Genomic DNA, 17,855 nt, shown 5'->3' on the forward strand with positions numbered 1-17,855 from the left:
TGACCTACATACCTGTATAACGTAGGTAGATGACCTACATACCTGTATAACGTAGGTAGATGACCTACATACCTGTATAACGTAGGTAGATGACCTACATACCTATATAACGTAGGTAGATGACCTACATACCTGTACAACGTAGGTAGATGACCCACATACCTGTATAACGTAGGTAGATGACCTACATACCTGTACAACGTAGGTAGATGCCCTACATACCTGTATAACGTAGGTAGATGACCCACATACCTGTACAACGTAGGTAGATGCCCTACATACCTGTATAACGTAGGTAGATGACCTACATACCTGTACAACGTAGGTAGATGCCCTACATACCTGTACAACGTAGGTAGATGACCTACATACCTGTATAACGTAGGTAGATGACCTACATACCTGTACAACGTAGGTAGATGACCTACATACCTGTATAACGTAGGTAGATGACCTACATACCTGTATAACGTAGGTAGATGACCTACATACCTGTATAACGTAGGTAGATGACCTACATACCTGTATAACGTAGGTAGATGACCTACATACCTATATAACGTAGGTAGATGACCTACATACCTGTATAACGTAGGTAGATGACCTACATACCTGTACAACGTAGGTAGATGACCTACATACCTGTTCAACGTAGGTAGATGACCCACATACCTGTATAACGTAGGTAGATGACCCACATACCTGTATAACGTAGGTAGATGACCTACATACCTGTACAACGTAGGTAGATGACCTACATACCTGTATAACGTAGGTAGATGACCTACATACCTGTATAACGTAGGTAGATGACCCACATACCTGTATAACGTAGGTAGATGACCCACATACCTGTATAACGTAGGTAGATGACCTACATACCTGTATAACATAGGTAGATGACCCACATACCTGTATAACGTAGGTAGATGACCTACATACCTGTACAACGTAGGTAGATGACCTACATACCTGTATAACGTAGGTAGATGACCTACATACCTGTATAACGTAGGTAGATGACCTACATACCTGTATAACGTAGGTAGATGACCTACATACCTGTATAACGTAGGTAGATGACCTACATACCTGTATAACGTAGGTAGATGACCTACATACCTGTATAACGTAGGTAGATGACCTACATACCTGTATAACGTAGGTAGATGACCTACATACCTGTTCAACGTAGGTAGATGACCTACATACCTATATAACGTAGGTAGATGACCTACATACCTATATAACGTAGGTAGATGACCTACATACCTATATAACGTAGGTAGATGACCTACATACCTATATAACGTAGGTAGATGACCTACATACCTATATAACGTAGGTAGATGACCTACATACCTATATAACGTAGGTAGATGACCTACATACCTGTTCAACGTAGGTAGATGACCTACATACCTGTATAACGTAGGTAGATGACCTACATACCTGTATAACGTAGGTAGATGAGGTACATACCTGTATAATGTAGGTAGATGAGGTACATACCTGTATAATGTAGGTAGATGACCTACATACCTGTACAACGTAGGTAGATGACCTACATACCTGTTCAACGTAGGTAGATGACCCACATACCTGTATAACGTAGGTAGATGACCTACATACCTGTATAACGTAGGTAGATGAGGTACATACCTGTATAATGTAGGTAGATGACCTACATACCTGTACAACGTAGGTAGATGACCTACATACCTGTTCAACGTAGGTAGATGACCTACATACCTGTACAACGTAGGTAGATGACCTACATACCTGTATAACGTAGGTAGATGACCTACATACCTGTATAACGTAGGTAGATGACCTACATACCTGTATAACGTAGGTAAATGACCTACATACCTGTATAACGTAGGTAGATGAGGTACATACCTGTATAACGTAGGTAGATGACCTACATACCTGTTCAACGTAGGTAGATGACCTACATACCTATATAACGTAGGTAGATGACCCACATACCTGTATAACGTAGGTAGATGACCCACATACCTGTATAACGTAGGTAGATTACCCACATACCTGTATAACGTAGGTAGATGACCCACATACCTGTTCAACGTAGGTAGATGACCTACATACCTGTTCAACGTAGGTAGATGCCCTACATACCTGTATAACGTAGGTAGATGACCTACATACCTGTACAACGTAGGTAGATGACCTACATACCTGTATAACGTAGGTAGATGACCTACATACCTGTATAACGTAGGTAGATGACCTACATACCTGTATAACGTAGGTAGATGACCTACATACCTGTATAACGTAGGTAGATGACCTACATACCTGTACGACGTAGGTAGATGACCTACATACCTGTATAACGTAGGTAGATGACCTACATACCTAAATAACGTAGGTAGATGACCTACATACCTAAATAACGTAGGTAGATGACCTACATACCTGTACAACGTAGGTAGATGACCTACATACCTGTACAACGTAGGTAGATGACCTACATACCTGTATAACGTAGGTAGATGACCTACATACCTGTATAACGTAGGTAGATGACCTACATACCTGTATAACGTAGGTAGATGACCTACATACCTGTATAACGTAGGTAGATGACCTACATACCTGTATAACGTAGGTAGATGACCTACATACCTGTATAACGTAGGTAGATGACCTACATACCTGTATAACGTAGGTAGATGACCCACATACCTGTATAACGTAGGTAGATGACCTACATACCTGTTCAACGTAGGTAGATGACCTACATACCTGTATAACGTAGGTAGATGACCTACATACCTGTACAACGTAGGTAGATGACCTACATACCTGTATAACGTAGGTAGATGACCTACATACCTGTACAACGTAGGTAGATGACCTACATACCTGTATAACGTAGGTAGATGACCTACATACCTGTATAACGTAGGTAGATGACCTACATACCTGTATAATGTAGGTAGATGACCTACATACCTGTATAACGTAGGTAGATGACCTACATACCTGTATAACGTAGGTAGATGACCTACATACCTGTATAACGTAGGTAGATGACCTACATACCTGTATAACGTAGGTAGATGACCTACATACCTATATAACGTAGGTAGATGACCTACATACCTATATAACGTAGGTAGATGACCTACATACCTGTTCAACGTAGGTAGATGACCTACATACCTATATAACGTAGGTAGATGACCTACATACCTATATAACGTAGGTAGATGACCTACATACCTATATAACGTAGGTAGATGACCTACATACCTATATAACGTAGGTAGATGACCTACATACCTATATAACGTAGGTAGATGACCTACATACCTATATAACGTAGGTAGATGACCTACATACCTGTTCAACGTAGGTAGATGACCCACATACCTGTATAACGTAGGTAGATGACCTACATACCTGTATAACGTAGGCAGATGACCTACATAACGTAGGTAGATGACCTACATACCTATATAACGTAAATAGATGACGTAATGACGCCATGAAAAATACGGAAATACGGAAAGCCGTATTGCTCAAGAATGTGCTGGTTCTCATACCGCTGCTGGCGTTTCAAGGGCATTTGAGAACATGTTTGAAATTTGGAAACATGAACCCATTCCTAGCGCCATTCGACCAACTGAGAAATAAGTTAATCAACTGCGCCAGCAGCAGACGTGATGCCCTCTGTCATGGCATTGAAACGCCTGGTCAACAAAACTGCCAAACACAGACCATGGGGTTAAAACTTACAAAGGTGGCATTCTCTCTGAGCCTCTTTACTGTGTCGCCACCATGCTCGATGCTAGGTACAAGGACCGGTACTTCTTTAACAGGCATTCTCTCTGAGCCTCTTTACTGAGTCACCACCATGCTCGATGCTAGGTACAAGGACCGCTACTTCTTTAACAGGCATTCTCTCTGAGCCTCTTTACTGAGTCACCACCATGCTCGATGCTAGGTACAAGGACCGGTACCTCGATGCAGACAAGAAACAGGGTTTACGTGAAATGTTACAGACAGAGCTGGACAAGATGGAAACGGACACAGTGACAGTGAGCACCGAGGAAGAGAGGCCACGGACAGACATGGCTGGACAAGATGGAAACGGACACAGTGACAGTGAGCACCGAGGAAGAGAGGCCACGGACAGACATGGCCGGACAAGATGGAAACGGACACAGTGACAGTGAGCACCGAGGAAGAGAGGCCACGGACAGACATGGCTGGACAAGATGGAATTGGACACAGTGACAGTGAGCACCGAGGAAGAGAGGCCACGGACAGACATGGCTGGACAAGATGGAAACGAACACAGTTACAGTGCACGCCGAGGAAGAGGACACGGACAGACAGAGCTGAAACTTCACTGCTTGACATGTATGAGGAAATCCTGACCAAATGAACAACAAAACAGCAAGTAAGTGAAAGAAATAGGTATTGATTATGTTTTACTGGTAATGGGGACATACGTAAATGCCAACAAAATAAATTTTTTGGTCAGTGTGGTGTGTGTGTGTAACCTTAATTTAACTAGGCAAGTCAGTTAAGAACAAATTCCTATTTACAATGACGGCTTAGCCCGGCCAAACCCGGACGATGCTGGGCCAATTGTGCTCCGCCCTATGGGACTCCCAAATACAGCCAGATGTGATACAGCCTGGATTCAAACCAGGGACTGTAGTGATGCCTCTTGCACTGAGATGCAGTGCCTTAGAGCGCTGCGTCCACGTGTGTGTGTTAACTATTTAGCTCTACTAGAATGCTTAAAAGGCCGCAAAAATGATAAATATCGGTTATCAGTATCGTTTTTTTGGGGGCATGGAAAATATGGGATATCGGTATTGGCCAAAAATGTAATATCGGTGTATCCCTACCCCACAAGACATGCCACCAAAGGTCTCTTCACAATCATGCCTACATAGAACTATTCCACATCAGGTAACTGATGCAAGCAGTAGAATCAGATTTTTTAAAAACTTAAAAATACACCTTATGGAACATCGGGGACTGTGAAGAGAGACAGGAACAGACATGCATTGTATTATTGGTGGTATTATACATGTTGTATTGTAGATATGTAGTGGTGTAATAATGCTATATACTGTACTGTTTTACTTTTTGTTGTGTGTGTGATGTAAGTGCCTTAATTGTTTGGAACCCCAGGAAGAGTAGCTGCTGCCTTGGCAGGAACTAAATGGGGATCCATAATAAACCCCAGGAAGAGTAGCTGCTGCCTTGGCAGGAACTAACGGGGATCCATAATAAATACAACAACTCTATCTTTAGCGTGTTGTGTTCCTCAAGGCAGCTTGCCTAGGACCAATCCTCTATTCTCTTTATCTTATGGTGTTCCTCAAGGCAGTTGCCTAGGACCACTCCTCTACTCCATCTTTACTAATGGTTTACCCTCAGTAATGAACGAAGCAAGAGTGGTTACGTATGCTGATGACTATACAATGTATAGTGCTGCATCAACATTTAATAAACTAACATATGTAGTACTGAGCAGAGAACTAAGAACAGTGTCTGTCTTGCTTCGTTCATTACTGAGGGTAAACCATTAGTAAAGATGGAGTAGAGGAGTGGGTTAATTTGAACACATTGGTGTTGGAATATTTTTCTAAAACAAAATGTATTGTATTTGGTCCAAGATATATGCTTACTGGTGACCATCAATTAAACTTTTTGAAGGAAGGGTTGGCTGTAAAACAAGTTAAAAAGACCAGACTACTGAACGTCACGTCACATCCAATGCAGCTCTATTCTGGTCTGAACATATAGATAACGTTGTAATTCAAATTGCTAAGGACATTGCCATAACAAGACAATGTTCTGACTATCGAACATCCAGCACTCTGCATCAGGTGATTCAAACTCTGGTTCTGTCACACCTAGAGTAGTGTCCAGTCATATGATCATCTGTAGCAAAACAAATACCTAAAAAAGCTCCAACTCTCAAAACATGGCTGCCAGACTAGCTCTTCCTCGCTCTATATGAATAAACATCAACCCAATGAATCTTAATCTCTCACGGCTTCCCCTAGAACTTCAACTCAATGCATCTGAACTGCTCATGGTTTCCTGATGAAAGCAAATTAGTGTCCAGTCTTGATTTTTTTCTAAAGAATGTAAAAAAATATATATTTATTTCAGACCAATTAATGTCTACTAGCAATAAACATAACCACCAAACCAGACAGGCAAATTCTGGTAATCTGACACCCCTCAGACCAAGGACAAATCTCCAATAATATACAGAGCCATCACTAAATTGAATGCTTTACAAAATCAGGTAAAAAGTAAATCCAACTTCAAGAAAACATCAAAATAACATCTAACGCTATCGATGTCTGGACAGATACTAAATCACATAAAATGTTAAGTGCATGCAAGGTATTTTCTCTAACATCTACTTGTTCAATGTTTGTAATGTATATTTTGTTCTATGTTGGACCCCAGGAAGAATAGCTGACGTTATGGAAACAGCTATTGGGATCAGCTATTGGGATAAAAAAATAACTGACCAACGTTGTTGGATCCACAGCTTTGCAGAATTAGGCAGACTGCAGAAGTGTAGACATGGAAAGACAGAATGAAGCGGATGAGTTGTGCTCAGGAGAATGCATACAGCTGTCAAACCGACCATGGGAGTCCATGGTTCAAGATGGGAGGACATGGTCCATGGTTCAAGATGGGAGGACATGGTCCATGGTTCACGATGGGAGGACATGGTCCATGGTTCACGATGGGAGGACATGGTCCATGGTTCACGATGGGAGGACATGGTCCATGGTTCACGATGGGAGGACATGGTCCATGGTTCACGATGGGAGGACATGGTCCATGGTTCACGATGGGAGGACATGGTCCATGGTTCAAGATGGGAGGACATGGTCCATGGTTCACGATGGGAGGACATGGTCCATGGTTCAAGATGGGAGGACATGGTCCATGGTTCAAGATGGGAGGACATGGTCCATGGTTCAAGATGGGAGGACATGGTCCAAGGCAGGCAGGCCAGAGATGGGAGGGCTTGGCCCATGGTTTAAGGCAGGCAGGCCAGAGATGGGAAGGCTTGGCCCATGGTTTAAGGCAGGCAGGCCAGAGACGGGAGGGCTTGGCCCATGGTTTAAGGCAGGCAGGCCAGAGATGGGAGGGCTTGGCCCATGGTTTAAGGCAGGCAGGCCAGAGATGGGAGGGCTTGGCCCATGGTTTAAGGCAGGCAGGCCAGAGATAGGAAGGCTTGGCCCATGGTTTAAGGCAGGCAGGCCAGAGATGGGAAGGCTTGGCCCATGGTTTAAGGCAGGCAGGCCAGAGATGGGAGGGCTTGGCCCATGGTTTAAGGCAGGCAGGCCAGAGATGGGAGGGCTTGGCCCATGGTTTAAGGCAGGCAGGCCAGAGATGGGAGGGCTTGGCTAGTGTCTGTGCCCCAAATGGCACCCTATTCCTACATAGAGCACTACCCTTGACCAGAGCCCTACGACCATTATGTAGGGAGCCCCTATGGGCCCTGGTGCCACTTGTGATGCAGCCAGTTGTTTGTTCTGAATTCACAGGGCAGAAACACACAACTCATTGTTTCAAAGGCAGTGTGTCTGAATCTAGAACAGTATTATTGTCTTTCTCTCTCTTTCTCTCCCTCTGTGTGCGCGTGTGAAAGAGTGATATAACAGTGAATTAGACAGGGTTATTCAGTAATCTGAAACTTTACATTTGGTGTCATTACAGAGATTCGTTAATAAGGACAATCAATCAGATTCAGGTTACAGTCCTGGGTTGTGAGTGAGTGAGTGAGTGAGTGAGTGAGTGAGTGTTAGTGTGTGAGTGAGTGAGTGAGTGAGTGAGTGAGTGTTAGTGTGTGAGTGAGTGAGTGAGTGAGTGTTAGTGTTAGTGTGAGTGTCCGTGTCAGCCAGCCCAGGTCCCATAGCTCCATCTCTGTCATCTTTAGGAGCTGCTGGGAAACACACCTGGTACTAATAAAACTCTTGTTTGTTTCACACCTGAGTGGCTCTTCATCACAGTGACACTGGTCTTCCTTAGCCAATAAAAAGTGACAGGTGAATGTGGATGTTCCTGGGTATCTTCGTCACCTTTATATTATACTTCAGAGCCCTGGTCAAACGTAGTGCACTATTCCCAGAACAGGTTATCATGTGGGGTGTGTTTATGGGCAGATGGGTTGGTGCTAGTTGGGGATCCTGCTCTTTTCTCTGATAGATGTTCCCAGGAGAAATCAGGACATATTTTAAGCAGAAAGCTGTAATCTGCCCTCATCTGCTTTCCAGATGTGTTACTTGGAAATATGTTAAGTTTCCCTACAAACTATTAAACTAAACTCACTTCAGCTGAAGAGAGAGAAAACTTCAAAATCCACCCACCGTGCTTCCTCAGAAATATACACATCATTAGTAAATAGTAGGCAGCTGAAGCAAACAATAGCTTTGAGAAGTGATATATTGTGATACTGAGAACCTCACAACTCATTCTACAAAATACAATAGATATCACTATTGTACCTGGTGGTCAATTTATCTAACTTAGAGCTCTGTCATTTTAGAAAAAAAATTGTAGTGTTGCTTGATTGCGACAAATCTGACAGAACAAAAACATAAATAATTGGATGTGCTTGACTGTAAATTCTCCTCAGTCCGGTGAGAAAGGGACTGAGATAATGCTGAAACTGGAATGGTAAGTCTGACAAACCACTGGCCTCCTCCACCGTACTGGGGTTCATGGCTTGGCTTTTGCTATGACCTATGACCTGTACTACTGTAAAGACTGGTTCTGGTGCTTCAACAATGTGACGTTATGCCGTGCTTTGCAGACACTGGGACATGTCTGGCAGCAGGGCTGCTATGGTGTCAGGCACTGCAGTTGTCCCGGACAATCAGTTGTATTGTTCAACTCCACAACCCTGACACATTAACCACTGAGCAGGAAGCTTAAGAGTCCATCTCTCTTTGCTAGGACCTAACTAAAACGCTATGTAAACGCAACATGCAACAACTTCAACGGTTTTACTGAGTTACAATTCATATAAGGAAATCAGTCAATTTAAATAAATAAATTAGGCCCTAATCTATGGATTTCACATGACTGGGAATACAGATATGCATCGGTTGGTCACAGTTACCTTAAAGAAAAGGTAGGTGGCGTGGCTCCCATTTGCCTCATGCAGTGTGACACATCTCCTTCACATAGAGTTGATCAGATTATGGCCACAGTGTGAAATTACTGGATATTGGTGGGAACTTGAAAAAGCTGTCATTCACGTTGATCCAGAGCATCCCAAACATGCTCAATGGGTGACATATCTGGTGAGTATGCAGGCCATGGAAGAACTGGGACATTTTCAGCTTCCAGGAATTGCGTACAGATCCTTGCGACATTATCATGCTGAAACATTTTTTACCTTTATTTAACTAGGGAAGTCCGTTAAGAACAAATTATTATGCCTGCCCATACCATAACATAGTTTAAATTTAGAATGGCCCATTATCAAAATTGGCAGGAACAGGGGCAGGGGGAAATGCATGTTGTCTGTATGTATAGTGGAATGGAGAACCCCTTGTTTCCCTCATGCTGGGTAGGCCACTCTGGTTATTTTGTTGTGCAACAGGTGATATTCCACCTAAACTCTGGATGCCATGGGCTTTCCTACCCTGTTCATGCAGCTACCCAGTACTCTGGATGCCATGGGCTCTCCAACCCTGTTCATGCAGCTACCCAGTACTCTGTATACCATGGGCTCTCCAACCCTGTTCATGCAGCTACCCAGTACTCTGTATACCATGGGCTCTCCAACCCTGTTCCTGCAGCTACCCAGTACTCTGTATACCATGGGCTCTCCAACCCTGTTCCTGCAGCTACCCAGTACTCTGTATACCATGGACTCTCCTACCCTGTTCCTGCAGCTACCCAGTACTCTGGATGTCATGGGCTCACCAACCCTGTTCATGCAGCTACCCAGTGATTAATGTGGGAAACCAAGTGAAATATGTTCGGGAACATCAATAGTAACATGTTTTCACAAGGACACATATTTCATTAAACTGTTGACAGCCCTTCTCTGTGTTCTGGAGAAAGGAATGAAGAAGAGGGGAGGAAATTAGAGGTCGACCGAATATGATTTTTCAACGCTGATACCGTAACCAATTATTGGAGGACCAAAAAAAGCTGATACCGATTAATCGGCCGATTTTCATAAATATATATTTGTAATGATGACAATTAAAACAATATTGAATGAACAATGAACTCTTTTATTTTAACTTAATATAATACATCAATAAAATCAATTTAGCCTCATAAATAATGAAACATGTTCAATTTGGTTTAAATAATGCAAAAACAAAGTGTTGGAGAAGAAAGTAAAAGTGCAATATGTGCCATGTAAGAAAGCTAACGTTTCAGTTCCTTGCTCAGAACATGAGAACATATGAAAGCTGGTGGTTCCTTTTAACATCAGTCTTCAATATTCCCAGGTAAGAAGTTTTAGGTTGTAGTTATTATTATAGGACGTTGCTCTCTATACCATTTGTATTTCATAGACCTTTGACTATTGGATGTTCTATTAGGTACTTTAGTATTGCCATCCTCATCTCAGGAGTTGATAGGCTTGAAATCATAAACAGCGCAATGCTTGAAGCATTGCAAAGAGCTGCTGGCAAACGCAGTAAAGTGCTGTTTGAATGAATGCTTACGAGCCTGCTGGTGCCTACCACCGCTCAGTCAGACTGCTCTATCAATTCATAGACTTAATTATAACATAACACACAGAAATACTTGCCTTAGGTCATTAATATGGTCGAATCCGGAAACTATCATCTCGAAAACAAGACGTTTATTCTTTCAGTGAAATACGGAACTGTTCCGTATTTTATCTAACGGGTGGCATCCATCAGTCTAAATATTCCTGTTACATTGCACAACCTTCAATGTTATGTCATAATTACGTAAAATTCTGGCAAATTAGTTCGCAATGAGCCAGGCGGCCCAAATTGTTGCATATACCGTGACTCTGCGTGCAATGAACGCAAGAGAAGTGACACAATTTCCCCTGGTTAATATTGCCTGCTAACCTGGATTTCTTTTAGCTAAATATGCAGGTTTAAAAACATATACTTCTGTGTATTGATTTTAAGAAAGGCATTAATGTTTATTGTTAGGTACATTCGTGCAACGATTGTGCTTTTTTCGCAAATGCGCTTTTGTTAAATCATCCCCCGTTTGGCGACGTTGGCTGTCTTTGTTAGGAAGAAAGTCTTCACACAGTTCGCAAAGAGTTAAGCGGCCCAAACTGCTGCATATACCCTGACCCTGTTACACAGAACGCAAGATAAGTGACAATTTCCCTAGCTAAAAGAAATTCATGTTAGCAGGCAATATTACATGTGCTTCTACACCTGCATTGCTTGCTGTTTGGGGTTTTAGGCTGGGTTTCTGTACAGCACTTTGATATATCAGCTGATGTAAGAAGGGCTACATAAATACATTTGAATATTAACTAAATATGCAGGTTTAAAAATATATACTTGTGTATTTAATATAAGAAAGGCATTGATGTTTATGGTTAGGTACATATTGGTGCAATGACAGTGTGATTGCTAAATCACCAATTTGGCGAAGTAGGCTGTGAATCATTGATAAATTAACAGGCACCGCATTGATTATATGCAACGCAGGACAAGCTAGATAAACTAGTAATATCATCAACCATGTGTAGTTAACTAGTGATTATGTTAAGATTGATTGTTTTTTATAAGATACGTTTAATGCTAGCTAGCACCTTACCTTGGCTCCTTGCTGCACTCGCATAACAGGTAGTCAGCCTGCCACGCAGTCTCCTCGTGGAGTGCAATGTAATCGGCCATGATCGGTGTCCAAAAATGCTGATTACCGATTGTTATGAAAACTTGAAATCGGCCATTCTGATTAATCGGCCGACCTCTAGAGGAGATGTAAACGCATGGTGGAGAGATGTTCTGGAGAAAGGAATGAAGAAGAGGAGATGGAAACGCATGGTGGAGAGATGTTCTGGAGAAAGGGATGAAGAAGAGGGGAGGAGGAGATGGAAACACATGGTGGAGAGATTCTGGAGAAAGGAATGAAGAAGAGGAGGAGATGGAAACACATGGTGGAGAGATGTTCTGGAGGAAAGAATGAAGGAGAGGAGAGGAGGAGATGGAAACGCATGGTGGAGAGATTCTGGAGCTAGAGGTAAATGTGTCACCCAATTAATTATGAAAATATAAAACAACGCCCTCTCACTAGGTTATACAAAATTAAATACAAATGCGCTATAAATTGTAAGCTAAATCTGTATTTGTTTAATTTAGGATAGACCAAGTAGGTAATAAAGATATTTTAAATCAGTATTTTTGTTGTTGTTAATGCTTATCTGCCACGTGTGATACGCAGTAGGCTATGTATTGTATAAAGGCACAATCATTATTTTAATTCATTTTTGAAAGGGGTGGGGGGGTGGGTTTGGGCTCATTTATAGCCCTAATATGGGTGTTTTGAATGAATCATCACCTTAGAAAGCGCTGTCCATTTCTTTGTGCTTTTAAACAACATCCACAACGACCATGTTTTACAAATCAACCCGCGGTTGCCGTTCTTCCTTCAAATTGATCAATCACAGTGAGGTGAGTTTTAAAAGCACAATACTGTTTTGATAATAAGTGTTTGCGATTTTCGATTTCATTGCTTTCCAGATTAGGTTAGAGGGACAATAGAGCCCTGAGTACCAGGCCATTAGGACCTGATGGAGGGACAATAGAGCCCTGAGTACCAGGCCATTAGGACCTGATGGAGGGACAATAGAGCCCTGAGTACTAGGCCATTAGGACCTGATGGAGGGACAATAGAGCCCTGAGTACTAGGCCATTAGGACCTGAAAGGAGGGACAATAGAGCCCTGAGTACCAGGCCATTAGGACCTGATGGAGGGACAATAGAGCCCTGAGTACCAGGCCATTAGGACCTGATGGAGAAACAATAGAGCCCTGAGTACCAGACCATTAGGACCTGATGGAGGGAAAATAGAGCCCTGAGTACTAGGCCATTAGGACCTGAAAGGAGGGACAATAGAGCCCTGAGTACCAGGCCATTAGGACCTGATGGAGGGACAATAGAGCCCTGAGTACCAGGCCATTAGGACCTGAATGAGGGACAATAGAGCCCTGAGTACCTGGCCATAGAGCCCTGAGTACTAGGCCATTAGGACCTGAAAGAGGGACAATAGAGCCCTGAGTACCAGGCCATTAGGACCTGATGGAGGGACAATAGAGCCCTGAGTACCAGGCAATAGAGCCCTGAGTACCAGGCCATTAGGACCTGATGGAGGGACAATAGAGCCCTGAGTACTAGGCCATTAGGACCTGATGGAGGGACAATATAGCCCTGAGTACCAGGCCATTAGGACCTGATGGAGGGACAATAGAGCCCTGAGTACCAGGCCATTAGGACCTGATGGAGGGACAATAGAGCCCTGAGTACCAGGCCATTAGGACCTGATGGAGGGACAATAGAGCCCTGAGTACCAGGCCATAGAGCCCTGAGTACCAGGCCATTAGGACCTGATGGAGGGACAATAGAGGGGATTACCTGGGCTCAACAGTCACGTGGAATTTTACTGCGGTCGTGACTGACGACGTCCAGTGTGGCGGTCATGACAACATCCCTAATCCTTACTCCAGGTTCTTGACCTCAGTTTTACAGGGATACTGTGTTACAGGGATACTGTGTTAAGTTATTATGGGATGTCAAGGGTAAGGTCTTACCCAGTACAATCCTGACAGTCTTCAGCAGGCTCATCATGATGTCTCTGTTCCTACGTGGTCCTACGCAGTACTAGTATCTAACATATCTGTTGTGAAGGTAGTGGAGGTTCTTACCCAATACGATGACGACAGTCTTCAGCAGACTCATCATGGTGTCTCTGTTCCTGCGTGGCCCAGAGCTGTGTCTGCTCATCCTCATGGTCCTCTGTCTCACGTACATAAAGATGTGAGCGTACAGCACCACCATGACCAGGAAGGTGACCAGGTTGAATACGGCCCAGAACACCAGGTAGGAGTTACAGTACAGCGGAGCCATGCTAGAACACGTGCCGATGTCACAGATACAGTTCCACCCTACCGACGGGATGGCTCCCATGACGATAGACAAGGTCCAGATGACTACAATCACCACCACCACACGCCGGTTGGACATGCGCGTGTGTAGCTGCATGCGGAAAACGGTGATGTGGCGCTCGATGGCGATGGCGAGGAGGTTACACACGGACGCCGTGAGGGACGTGTCGATGAGACCCTGTCGGAGCAGCCACGTGGAGACCGTGAGGCGCCGCGTGTTCGGGCCCGTGTTGAACATCAGGTAGAAGTACGCCAGACCGGCAAAGAAGTCCGCGGCCGCCAGGTTGGCCATCAGGTAGTAAATAGGGAAGTGGAAGCGGCGGTTGACGTATATAGCCACCATGACCAGCAAGTTAGCCAGCATGATGAAGATACATACTGTGATACCCAGCCCCATCACCAGCTTACTGACAGTATTCCACTCTGTAGCCAGGTACTTTCCACTGTGGTTGTAGAAGAAGGCAATGGACTCATTGTAGAAGCACTGTTCCTCCTCCATCTTGAAGACTGGCTAGGGGATCTGGAGGAGAGGAGACAGGGGTTAGAAGGAGTCACAGTGGGTGCGAGGGAGTCACAGTGGGTCAGAGGTGGGTCAGAGGGAGTCACAGTGGGTCAGAGGGAGTCACAGTGGGTCAGAGGGAGTCACAGTGGGTCAGAGGGAGTCACAGTGGGTCAGAGGGAGTCACAGTGGGTCAGAGGGAGTCACAGTGGGTCAGAGGGAGTCACAGTGGGTCAGAGGGAGTCACAGTGGGTCAGAGGGAGTCACAGTGGGTCAGAGGGAGTCACAGTGGGTCTGAGGGAGTCACAGTGGGTCAGAGGGAGTCACAGTGGGTCAGAGGGAGTCACAGTAGGTTGTTAGGGGTCTGGAGGAGAGGAGACAGGGGTTGGAGAGACACAGTAGGTTGTTAGGGAGACACAGTAGGTTGTTAGGGAGACAGGTGCTAGTAGTAATCTAGGACAAGCAAAAACTGGAGGGGCCCTGACCTGTCACTCAGATATCATATTAGCATACCTTAAGGGAACATTTTGACATTCGCCATATATTTAGTGAGATAGTCCATATTGCAAATGTACGGTCCCTTACTAGACGCCCGAAAACGTTTGTAAAATTTGCGGACGGCGTCGGGCCATGAGGCAGGGCCGGATCTACCGGGAAGTCATCAAACGAACTCTCTCGGACATTTGGTTTCCGTTTTATAAAGTAATTACATTTTGGTCATTTTTCGGCTGTCCCGATAAATCCCACAAGAGGGCGAATGGAATCATATTGCAAATGTACAAAACATCACGAATCACGACGTGGCCTTATCTCCTAAACAGAAAATATTTTGAAGCCGAAACTTGGTGAGCATAGGTTTGGCATAATGGGCAGTTGGCCCCGAACAAGATGGTGTCTAGGCCTCAACGGTTTTTGAGTTATGGCTATTTTTCTGGGAAAAAAGGTCCAAAATGAAAATAGAGCAATAATTTTTCTGCTTCACGTCAAAGTAAAGGAACCTACGGTGTCAATAAAGAACCAGACATTTATCTATCGTCGTCTTTTTTTAAAGAACGTCTTCGGTTTTATCAAGATTAAATCTAAAAACTTGCCATGCCGTTCAAGAGGTTTATTCTACCTTTAAAATTTATGGGAAGAATGTTCCATTTAATTAGATCTGCTTTCATATTATTGAGTAAATGGAATAAAGTTATCTTTATATATTTGTCACTTATTAATAATTATCCTCTACGGGATCGGTGTCCCTCAACCAGGACAGTTGTTGCTTAATATGAGATAATGAGACTAGAATGACATTGTAAACAACAGCCATCTTTCCGGGACATAGACATATATTATATGGGTAGAAAGCTTAAATTCTTGTTAATCTAACTGCAGTGTCCACCTTACAGTAGATTTCACAGCAAAAAAAAAATAAACATGCTATTGTTTGAGGATAGTGCAAAAATATCAAAATCACAGCAACTGGTTTGATACATTCAGTAATTTTGCTCTGATTTGTCATCCTGAGGGTCCCAGAGATAAAATACAGCATAGTTTTGTTTGATAAAAATCTATTTTTACACTCAAATGTAGGAACTGGGTTCTACAGCTTGAACACCTGCTGTCTCCACACCCACCCCACCCGGCCATCTAGATGTGTGAAGGTTAGTGTCTTTTCTGTAGGGAAGCTAATGATCCATCGTGTATGACATTCCTGGGAATGTGTAAACTAAACAAAAATGTATTACCATACAAACATGCTATGTTTTCTATAGTTAGTCTCTATGTAGTTGAGAATGTATAAATTGACCAATTCAGCACATTTGTGCAAAATTGATGCAAAATATTGTGTAGTGATGTAATTCTTGTAAAGTGTTTCATTTTAAATGGTATCAGGACTATGCATATCATTTAGGTCCTTAGCTACAGGCAGTTAGATTTGGGTGTCAATTTAGGAATAAAAATTTAAAAAAAGGGTTTGATCCTTAAGCATGCAGTATTTTTGTGGTCCACTTAAAGGAGATGGTGAGTTATTCTTTTACATTTTTCCTATTGCCATTATTTCTGTTTTTGCCACATGCATTTTTTAATTGAGAGATTTTGGAATATTCTGAAAATATTCATAGCAAGGGGGACATAGAGTTTTCAGTATTGGTCAGGTATATCAGGAGATCTGTAAATCATTTTATTTGATTGTTTACCAACACCTGTTAACGTTTGGGTCCTGTCAAATTATTTCTGCAAGCGGTTCATTCCGGTCTTATGCCCCTTTCTAAAGCAATTTCATCAGATAATCTACTATTTGTGTATATTTTTGCTTCAGGACATTTTTATAAATATTTTTATTACATTTATTATTTAGGATGTAAAGTTGAACGCTTCCAAAGTTCTTAATAGAAAAGGCAAGATGGTCAGAAGGCTTTTTGGATGGTAAATTACTGAGATTGGTAAATACATTGTGACTTGTTTTCCACATCTTCAATTTAAGCCTAGAAAACTGTGTGTGCCCTCAGACCTGGAGGGGGTCAACGGTCATTCAGCTACCCAAGAAGAGCAGATCACCCTTTCATAGTTCAAACAGCTGATCAACCAGTGCTTAGTAAACTTTTGGGAAAAAATGTATTTGATCAAATACAAAGTTAATTTACAAAATAAAATGCTTATAGGACAGGGCACTCATCATGCTCAGCACAGAAATGACTGAGGATTGGCTGAAAGAAACTGATAGTAAATACACAATGCTCAAAAAATAAAGGGAACACTAAAATAACATCCTAGATCTGAATGAATGAAATATTCTTATTAAATACTTTTTTCTTTACATAGTTGAATGTGCTGACAACAAAATCACACAAAAATAAATCAATGGAAATCAAATTTATCAACCCATGGAGGTCTGGATTTGGAGTCACACTCAAAATTAAAATGGAAAACCACACTACAGGCTGATCCAACTTTGATGTAATGTCCTTAAAACAAGTCAAAATAAGGCTCAGTAGTGTGTGTGGCCTCCACGTGCCTGTATGACCTCCCTACAACGCCTGGGCATGCTCCTGATGAGGTGGCGGATGGTCTCCTGAGGGATCTCCTCCCAGACATGGACTAAAGCATCCGCCAACTCCTGGACAGTCTGTGGTGCAACGTGGCGTTTGTGGATGGAGCGAGACATGATGTCCCAGATGTGCTCAATTGGATTCAGGTCTGGGGAACGGGCGG

The 17,855-nt window shown here is 43.0% G+C and overlaps 1 protein-coding gene across 2 annotated transcripts in view; it reads right to left on the bottom strand.

Moving 5' to 3' along the window:
• Positions 1 to 17,855, bottom strand: part of LOC110523108 (lysophosphatidic acid receptor 1) — a 79,651-nt gene that overhangs the window by 22,720 nt on the left and 39,076 nt on the right. For both annotated transcript variants that reach the window (XR_016495816.1, XM_021601520.3), the window contains exon 2: positions 13,919 to 14,678. Coding sequence is in view for 1 of the 2 variants with exons in the window: in XM_021601520.3 (XP_021457195.1) it covers positions 13,919 to 14,657 (739 nt within the window). In the remaining variant the exon portion in view is untranslated. The remainder of the gene's footprint in view (positions 1 to 13,918; positions 14,679 to 17,855) is intronic.

Source organism: Oncorhynchus mykiss, chromosome 5 (assembly GCF_057628025.1).
Source record: "Oncorhynchus mykiss isolate SJ-2025 chromosome 5, ASM5762802v1, whole genome shotgun sequence".
Classification (NCBI taxonomy): Eukaryota; Metazoa; Chordata; class Actinopteri; order Salmoniformes; family Salmonidae; genus Oncorhynchus; species Oncorhynchus mykiss.